This window comes from Artemia sp. Qi Xiang Cuo, chromosome 5, assembly GCF_049724085.1.
Source record: "Artemia sp. Qi Xiang Cuo chromosome 5, ASM4972408v1, whole genome shotgun sequence".
In the NCBI taxonomy this organism is placed as follows: Eukaryota; Metazoa; Arthropoda; class Branchiopoda; order Anostraca; family Artemiidae; genus Artemia; species Artemia sp. Qi Xiang Cuo.
Window position 1 is genome coordinate 83,576,092 of NC_142798.1, and position 9,852 is coordinate 83,585,943.

At 37.1% G+C, this 9,852-nt stretch overlaps 1 protein-coding gene across 1 annotated transcript; it reads right to left on the bottom strand.

The window, feature by feature from the left end:
• Positions 1–261: 261 nt before the first annotated feature.
• LOC148952639 (uncharacterized) lies at positions 262–723 on the bottom strand. The gene has a single exon (XM_089089246.1). The coding sequence runs from the start codon at positions 721–723 to the stop codon at positions 262–264; it is 462 nt and encodes a 153-aa protein (XP_088945372.1).
• Positions 724–9,852: the final 9,129 nt, after the last annotated feature.

The window sequence follows — 9,852 nt, forward strand, 5'->3', positions numbered from 1 at the left end:
CATATTACTGGCAATGTTGTTGATCATGACTAGGAATAAAATTGGGCCTAAAATAGTCCCTTGAGGTACTCCACAAAAAAACCGGCTGAGGATCTGAAGAAACTTTTTTATACTTTACTCTTTGAAATCGGCTAGATAAAAAACTTCGAATAACAGAAACTAAATTAGGATGTACAGAAAATTCCCAAAAGTAGCTTTTGAATTAATATCATGCTGTATTAAATCAAAAACTTTTTTAAAATCGATTGTTATAAGGTTAAGCTATCTACCTGGTTCATCCACATGTTTGAAAACAAAATCAAGCAGACGAATCAGGTAGTGCGTCTTGGACGTCTTTGACATATTCCCAAATTGCTTTGGATCAATTAGTAGTTCTATTTGAATTTTTAACCATTTCGTTAAAAAAGGTTCGTAAATTTTGCTAAAGGTGGGTGCTAAAGTTATCGGTCTTACTCCATCAAAATCCAGCTCAAGTCCTTTTTTCAGAATAAGAGTAATGTGCCCAGTTTTCCAAATGGACGGGTATACATGAGTAGTTGAAATCAAGTTAAAAATATTAGTCAAAGGGCGAGCAATCTTATCAAGGAAAGCTTTAAGTAACTCCACAGTAACATCAATAGGGGTTATACTTGTTTGTTTCAGCTTCATTATTTTAATAAAAACTTCCTTTTCACTAATTTCCGCCAGCGCGTCTATCGATGTTGTTGACGGGAGATCTCCCATCTGTTCAGACAAAGAAGGAAACGCCTGTGAAAATTTTTCAAAATTTTTATTTAATTGGTCGGCTGTGTCTTTATCATTTTAAACCAGACGAAAGTCTAGACTATTAGCACCTGTGCCAGAAAGTTTTTTATTTATTTGTACCATGCTGAAGTTTTGTTTAGGAAAAGGTGTTAAAATTTGAATTATAATATGAAGCGGCAGCCTGTCTTGTTATGTTTCCAATCTTATTAGGTAGTTTGTTTGCTTCTTTCTCTTTTTCGGTTTTTCGTTGTTCAATTTTTTGTCGAATTAAACACTTTTTTTGTAAGTTATGTACGGCCTATCAGAGTTGCAGCGTTTGGCGGTTTTCTCGGGAAAACATTCTTCATACTTGGTTCGGATTTTGTTTTGAAGAATCGATGCTTTTTCATCTGGAGAATCCGAGGAGTATACTTCTTCCCAGTTCTCTTCTGAAATCCATGAACCGAGCATAAATAGACCATTATCATTTAGAGGTCTATATGAAAAAGTTTCAATAACATATTTAATTTTATACAAGGGAAGGGAATTCCAATGCTACATAAACTGGTAGCTTCCGCCAAAAGGTAGGAGCTCTTGGGGGTTCTGGTAATATTCAGAAACGTTTGAACATATAACATCAAGTGAAGTTCCTCCTTTTGTCGTGGGAAACAAAACTATTTGTTTTAGTTTGTTATTTTTAAGAAAAAAATCTAGTTTTAGATCATTTTTATCACCAGTTAAACAAATGCCAACGTTAGGGTATTTTGTTGTCACGTAATCTAAGCTTAAAGAAAGCTTATTTATAAAATCTTTTTTCTGAGAAGCTTGTTGACTCGGTGAAGAGTAAAAAACGCAAACAGCTATATTAGCAACACTTCCTGGAAGTCGTTTTGGCTGAACGAGGACCCATAAAATCTCATCATACTCATTCAAGTGTGGTATATTAATTTTTTTAGGTGCAAGGTCATCCCGAACCATCATCATTACACCACCACGATTTTTCCCAAGGGAGTGATCATCGGGTCGTAGCTTAACAAACTCAGTAAAATTCTTAATTTTAAGATGATCACTACTCTTCCTGTGCACTTCCATGACAGATACTATTGATGGTTTTCACACATAGGCGCAACCTTCCAGCTCGGCTATCTGATCTTGATTTAGACTGTAAGCATATAGTGTAAATAATGACGAAAACTAACAGCGGTCATTATTTAAATCTTTTTCTATATATCTTGTTTTATTACGCTTAGTTTCATATTTAAGATTCGGACAAGAACTAGGAGTTTCAGCAGGGGGGCCATTTACAACCGGTGACGACTCTTGTGTTGACTGAAAAACTGAAAATCTGTTTTTAACCGGAACGCTGAAAGCTGATACTGGGTACAGTTCGGCTAATTTAAAAGGTGAGGAGGGCGGGGAAACTGGGAAAATACTGCTTAGCTGGGGAAAGAGTTGGAGTAAAAGGAGGTGGAGGACTCCATGTGCGATTCAGACTGAGAGGGAGATATGATAGGCGGTAGACTGGTATTGGAAAGGAGGGAGAAGGGGTGGGGGTCGCGGTTGCTTTCTGCATCGCCCTAAAATAGGTTGGAACGTAAGGCCACCCTCTACCATTACCGATGCTTGGGAGCGCGACTGGTGGTAGAATGGTACTGGACTAGTGGAGGAAAGGGGTGGGGATCGCGGTTGCTTTTTGCGTCGCCCTAAAAAAGGTTGAAACGCAAGTTCACCCTCCATTATTACTGATGAATGTGTGAAAATACATGATTTGATAAGACACATTTAAAAGGAAAAGGGGTCTACATTGTCAAAACGACACTTGTCAATCCTTCAAATACATGTTATAAAATTATGACCTTCCTGTAAAAATTTGCAGTTTCTACGTAACTTACAACCCCCCCGATTGAAATATTTACATATTACGTTTTCTTTTCCATTTTTTCTCAGGTTTTCTTTCTTTTTCACTTTAGTAATGTTCTCAAAAACGATGTACACTTCATCATCTGCTAAAACTTTATTAAAAAACTCGGCGCTCGCTGAAGCATTCGTTTCATTCCGTTTAGTTTAGTCCTTTGCCATATTAGCATCAGGTATTAGCAGACTGTGACGTCACACTAGCATTCGTTTCATTTCGGTCCGCAAAAAATATTGGCACAGCTACAGGAATATCCTCAGGGTAAAGGATTAAAAGTGGCTCAACACTTCGTGGTAAAAAAATTGATCTGGCATTGTCATCGCTAGAGCTGCTGAAAACTGATGTTTGCTTTTTAAATGTGGGAACGATTATTTCACTGTTTTTCGCATTACATTTAAGTTCGATCATTTTTACGGTGAGGGTCACTTGATTGCTTTTGTGGGTAGATAGTTCATCTTGTATAGCAAGATAGCGGGAATTACGGGAGTTGATTTCTTCACCCAGCTTTTTTAATTCCAAATCACGTTCATGGAGTAGGTCGTTTCCTTTTTTATAGATCATTTGCAAATCTGTCAACTTGTTTTTGCAAATAGACTTTAGTCGCTTCACGACTTGATTGATTTTTTAACATCTTAACATATTTTTCTTGGATAAAAACCAGCTGTAGGGCTAGTGGCCCTCCTATCACTTTCAACTATTAAAAAGGGCACTAGCTATTCCAAGTTCCAATCGAATGAGACCTTTTCAAAGTTTCTACGACAACTCATTCGATACGAAGTGCCCTTGTATGGAAAAAGAAAACAAAAAATAATAATACGTTGTGCTATGATTTCTACATCAGCTTTTTATATAAACCATACATGTCCCCAGGGCATAACTTAAATACATCCTTAAATACATAATTTCTAGAACTTTCAACTACGAGGAACAAAATGGCTATCTCTAAACTTTGATTGACTGATTTTGGGGAAATGGTGGGCGTGAGAGGAGGGTTAATTACTCTCCGCTCACTTTCGAATATTAAAAAGGACAATTTCAATTTCCAATCAAATGAGCCCTTTTTGAAATTTCTACAACTACTTTCTATATAAACCTTATATGCCCCCAGGGTATAACTTACAACGCTTGCACTCTAGCCCTTTGAAATTCGAATCGAGTGAGCCCTTTTGAAGTTTCTATGATAGCATTTTTAATGAATACTTACGTACCCCAGAGCATAACTTACCACGCGTGCTCTGAGGGCTGTGGGGGGAGGGGTGTTCATACTTAAGTATATAATTTCCGAAACTTTCAACCATGTTGAATAAAATGGCTATCTAAAAAAGTTGATTGGATGTGTTGGGGGAAAAGGTGGGCATGAGAGGGGGTGTGGGAGAGGTTATGTTTGGGGGAATGCTGGGCGTGGGGGGGGGCTAGTTGCCCACCATTTGGAAAGGGCTAGTTGCCCAACAATGATGGGCGTGGGGGGGGGGGGGAGCTAGTTGCCCACCAATTGGAAAGGCCAAAGGGCTCATTCAATTGGAAATTGAAAGGGCTAGAGTGCAAGGGTTGTAAGTTATGCCCTGGATGCCTATAAGGTTTATATCGAAAGTGGTTGAAGAAATTACAAAAAGGGCTCATTTGATTTGAAATTGCCCTTTTTAATAGTTGAAAGTGAGTGGAGAGTAATTAACCTCCCTCTCACGCCCACCATTTCCCCAAAATCAGTCAATCAAAGTTTAGAGATAGCCATTTTGTTCCTCGTAGTTGAAAGTTCTAGAAATTATGTATTTAAGGATGTATTTAAGTTATGCCCTGGGGACATGTATGGTTTATATAAAAAGCTGATGTAGAAATCATAGCACAACGTATTATTATTTTTTGTTTTCTTTTTCCATACAAGGGCACTTCGTATCGAATGAGTTGTCGTAGAAACTTTGAAAAGGTCTCATTCGATTGGAAATTGGACTAGCTAGTGCCCTTTTTAATAGTTGAAAGTGATAGGAGGGCCACTAGCCCTCCCCCCCCCACGCCCATCATTTTCCCAAACACATTCAATCAAAATTTTGAGATAGCCATTTTGTTCAGCGTATTTGTTTTCCAGATAGAAAATATATTTTTGAGGAGGAAGCTCCCCCACAACCCTCAGGGCAAGGGTTTTAAGTTATGCTCTGGGGGCATATAAGAACGATGTTGGCACAATGTTTTTTTCCTTTAGAGCAGGGCACTGTGTATCGAAGAAGGTGTCGTAGAAACTTCGAAAAGGACTCATTCAATTGGAAATTGAGTGGCTTGTGCCCTTTTTAATGGTCAAAAGTGATTGGAAGGCAACTAGCACCCCTTCCACGCCCACCATTTTCCGAAACGCATCCAATAAAAATGTTGAGATTTTTATATATAAGCATAGGTGACTTCTAGATAGAAATTATGTTTTTGAGGAGGATACTCCCCCAGAGCCCTCAGGGCAAGGGTTGTAAGTTATGCCCTGGGGGTATATAAGGTTTTTATGGAAGGCGTTGTCAAAAAAGGCTCATTCGATTGGAAATTCAAAGGGCTACTGCCCTTTTTAATACTCAAAAATGATTGGAGGGCAACTAACCCCCCCCCTCACGCCCACCTTTTCCCCAAACACATCCAATCAAAAGTTTAAGATAGCCATTTTATTGAACGTAGGTTTAAGTTCTAGATTTTAGGTCTTTGAGGGTGACAACCCCCCACAACCCTCAGGGCAAGGATTGTAAGTTATGCCCTGTGGGCATATAAGGTTTTCATAGAACGCGTTTTCGTATAAACTTCAAAAAGGGCTTATTCAATTGTAATTTGATATGGCTACTGCCCTTTTTAATAGTCGGAAGTGACTGGAAGGCAACTAACACCCCTTCCACGCCCAACATTTCCCCAAACACATCCAATCAAAATTTTAGAGATTGCCATTTTGTTCCACGTAGCTCAAAGTTCAGGAAATATACCTTTGACCAGGACACACCCCCCACAGTTTTCAGGGCAGGGGTTATGAGTTATGTCCAGGGGCATATAAGGTTTTTATTGAAATCTTTGTTGTAGAAACTTGAAAAAGGGATCGCTGAATTGAAAGTGCTAGTGCATTTTGTAATATTTGAAAGTGATTGGAGAACGACTAACGCCCCTCTTAAGCCCATTATTTTCCCAAGCACATCCAGTCAAAATTTTCGAATTATCTATTTTGCTCCACGTAGTTGTAAGTTCTGGAAATTAGGTCTTTTAGGAAGATAACCCCCTTAGAGCCCTTAGTGCAAGGGTTGCAAGTTATACCCTGGGGGCATATAAGGTTTATATAGAAAGTTGTTGTAGAAATTTCAAAAAGGGCTCTTTCGATTGGAAATTGCAATTGCCCTTTTCAATAGTCGAAAGTGAGCGGAGAGTAATTAACTCCCCTCTCATACCCACCATTTCCCCAAAAACAGTCAATCAAAGTTTAGAGATAACCATTTTGTTCCACGTAGTTGAAAGTTCTGGATATTATGTATTTAAGGTTGACAAACCCCCCATAGCTCCAAAGGCTAAGTTTGCAAGTTATGCCCTGGGGGTATATAAGGTTTTTGTGAACAGAGTTGTCGTAAAACTTCATAAGGAGCTCTTTTAATTGGACATTGAGAGGACAAGTGCCCATTTTTATAGTCGAAAGTTATTGGAGGGTAACTAACCCCCCTCTCATGCCCACCATTCCTCCAAACACATCCAATCAAAATTTTCAGATAGCCATTTTGTTCAACATGGCAGAAAGTTCTGGAAATTAGGTCTTTGATAATGACAACCCCCCAGCCCTCAGGGCAAGGGTTGTAAGTTATGGCCTGGGGGCATATAAGGTTTTTATTGGAAGTGTTGTCGTAGAAACTACAAAAGGGCTCATTTGATTGGAACTTCAAAAGGACTAGTGTCATTTTTAATAGTTGAAAGTGATTGGAGAGCGACTAACGGTGAGCGGAAAGTGAGCGGAGAGTAATTAACCCCACTCTCACGCCCACCATTTCCCCAAAATCAGTCAATCAAAGTTTAGAGAAAGCTATTTTGTTCCACGCAGTTGAAAGTTCTAGAAATTATGTATTTAAGAATGTATTTAAGTTATGCCCTGGGGACATATAAGGTTTATAGCCCCCCCCCTCTCAAGCCCCCCATTTCCCCAAACACATCCAATCAAAATTTTGAGATAGCTATATTGTTTAACGTAGTTGAAAGTTCTGGAAATTAGGTCTTGAAAAGCAACCTAACAGCCCTTCGGTTTAGGGTTGCAATTTTTGCTCTGGGGGCAAATAAAGAATTCACAGAAAGTGTTATCGTACCAAAACGAGAAAACTCTATTGGGAATTAACAAGTCTAGTGCCCTTTTTAATAGTCGAAAGTGATTCAAAGGGTTGACATTTTTAAAGTCAAGACAACTGTGGGTATAATGTATTATTTTTTGTTGTTGTTGTCGTTTAGACCAGGGCACTTTGTAACGAAGGAGTTGTCGTGGGAATTCTAAAAGGGCTCATTCGATTGAAAATAGAAAGGGCTGATGCCCTTTTTGATAGTCGAAAGTGAATGGAGGGCAACTAATCCCCCTCCCACGCCCACCCTCTCATTTGCTCATTATGTTTAAAAACTAAATGTTGCCTTAAGATTCTAAATAAGGCTCTCAGCAGTATCCCAAGCACGACTGAGGGTATTATGTTCAAACTTTCGAGGCTACTTCTGCTCTTAAAATTTAACCATATCAAAATAGCGTAAATTTATCCAAGCTATCAAATAAAGTAAACAGATTTTTTTACGAATGGTATCAAGTTTTCCATTTCAGGTCAACTAGAGGAGGTATGAAACTAAATTAAACAGTAATATTTGTGTCCAGATTTTTAAAAGGGTGTATTTTGTTAAAAATTGCCGAAACTTTTTCTCCAGCATACAAATACCAGTCCAAACTATATAGTCTTAAAAAAACGAAAAGATTTAAAGTGTTATTTTCTTTTTTCCCTGAATAGACTATGTCAATACAAAACGAACAAAAATTAATTAAAAAAACTTTTTCCACAAAACAAGTTTTTCAAAGAAAAGAAAAAAACTCCATTAAACAAAAAATGAGCAAAAATTAAATCAAATAATCTACCAAGCGTGAAACTACCACAAATCAGCATAAATAAATAAATGTAACCCAAAACGAACAGAATTACAATAAATAACCGAGTCAAACTCAAAAAGAGCAGAAATTAACATAAGTTCGGCTCAAAACCCCTATGCTTTCCCAAGGCCAGAACAAAATTTGTACTCTACTGAAAAAATACAAATGAATGTGCATTGTCAGTTTAATATACATATACTGATATTTAGTAATCAAAATGTTATTAATATTATTTGATTTAATAAAGTTATAAAAGTAAAAACATTTATATTTTTTCAGTAAAGTGCAAATTTTGTTCTGGCCTTGGGAAGGCATAGGGGGAAGACGGACTCCTTCCCTCTGGTCATAATTGGTCATCCCTTTTCTCTTTTTATCATTTCTTTAATTTATATTTTACTATTATTTGGCCTAATGTATCTACTACAAATATCCATCATTTTATTTGGAACAAAAATGAGAGAAAACAAGACATGGAACTGAATGTATATCTTGAATCTTGAACGAAAACTAACAGTTCAAGCATTAAAGTCGTACCGTAGCTTTATGTCTGCTAAAGCACGCTTGTACCTTGGGTTTCAATCCTTATAGACATACATGTATTTATTCAGTAAATCTGTTTCTACAACTCTTTAGAATCAGAGCCATTTTAGGCTGTGGATTCTAGGCCTTTTGATCTCTTAGTTAAACAATAGAAAGTTCAGGGATTTAGTTAGGTTAACGAGGAATTGACTAAAGCCCAAAATATAGTCTAAAAAAAACCGTTCATTATGCCAAAAAAAAACTGAATAAAGCAGGCTTTTTCTTTCCTTGATCGTAAGTTTATGTTTATTTATACCATTTTCTAGTAAACTGAAGAGGAAAAAAGGCAGGAACTGAATTTAGTTTTTAATTTTCAGCTGCTTCGTCGAAGTCCCTCAGAACGTCTTTCTTTGGAAGGTATACTCAACCATTTCTGGGTGCTCAAACTTCTCAAACCCGCTGTCAGGAAAAGACTTCCCTATTACCAGACAATGGATGCTGTCAAAAAAGATGACAATCAGAATATGGATGCTTTAGCAGGAGAAAATGAGCAGAACGTTGATGCTGTATAAAAAGAAAATTTTTAATTGCATTCCTTTATCGCTCGTGTTAAATCAGATTTGAATCAGCAAATCTGTGAAGATTTGTATCAGTTAATATTCAGTGTGCTTGGCTTCCAGTGCTCTCTTAGTATTTCTCTTGTCGTTAGAACTTGTTTTTCCGTTCACGATAGGTATATTCAAACTATTGACTGTAGGCCGAATGTGGCCGACATTAGTCTTTCCCCTTGCAGAAACTGCTGAAATACTGTATTTCTTCTTCTTTATTGATTTTCTCAGTGCTAAGTTAATGAAAGATACACAAATATTTCAGTGTTGCCTGTCCTAAAGACTTTACGTTCAGAATTGTCGCTGGTTTAAGAAGAAAATTTGTCAGACGAATGGTCGAAAAATCCCTTGACTATTGAAAACAACAAAAATCGCTTAAAACCGTAAACATCCAAAATTTGTATCTAAATTTTACTCTTTTTTCCCCAACATATACTAGTTTCACAGCTTTTTTATAGATTTTATCTTGAAGTTTTTTTCCCCCTTCCAAGCATCGTGCGTTGCTATTTTGACCTTTGAACCTAAAAACGCATATAAAGAGTAGAAATTCTAGAAATATTCTTACAAGAAGATAAAAAAAAAATATTGACATAAAAAATTTATTCAATGCAAGTCTCATATGCAACTAGTTCAATTTGTTAAGCCTAAGAATCATATCTACAGACTACATCCCAGAAAAACTCTAAGTAGAAAACAATAAATATATGCAAGATTTGCTAAGTACTCCCAAAAGACAATTTTCGACAGTCAGAATGTAATTTTAAAAATTCTACACTTACAATAATCCCCTAAAAACTAAAAATATTGCTAATTTTTGTCCAGTTTCACTGGGACATTCGCTTTTACCTTCTTCTTGCAGACGCTGGATAGGACGGCTGGTAGTTACTAATTTTCGAATCTACCATCAATTATACCGCTTCTTTTCTTCAGTCTTGTATAATCTTTGGTCAGTCACTCTGAATTTATATGATTTTTGG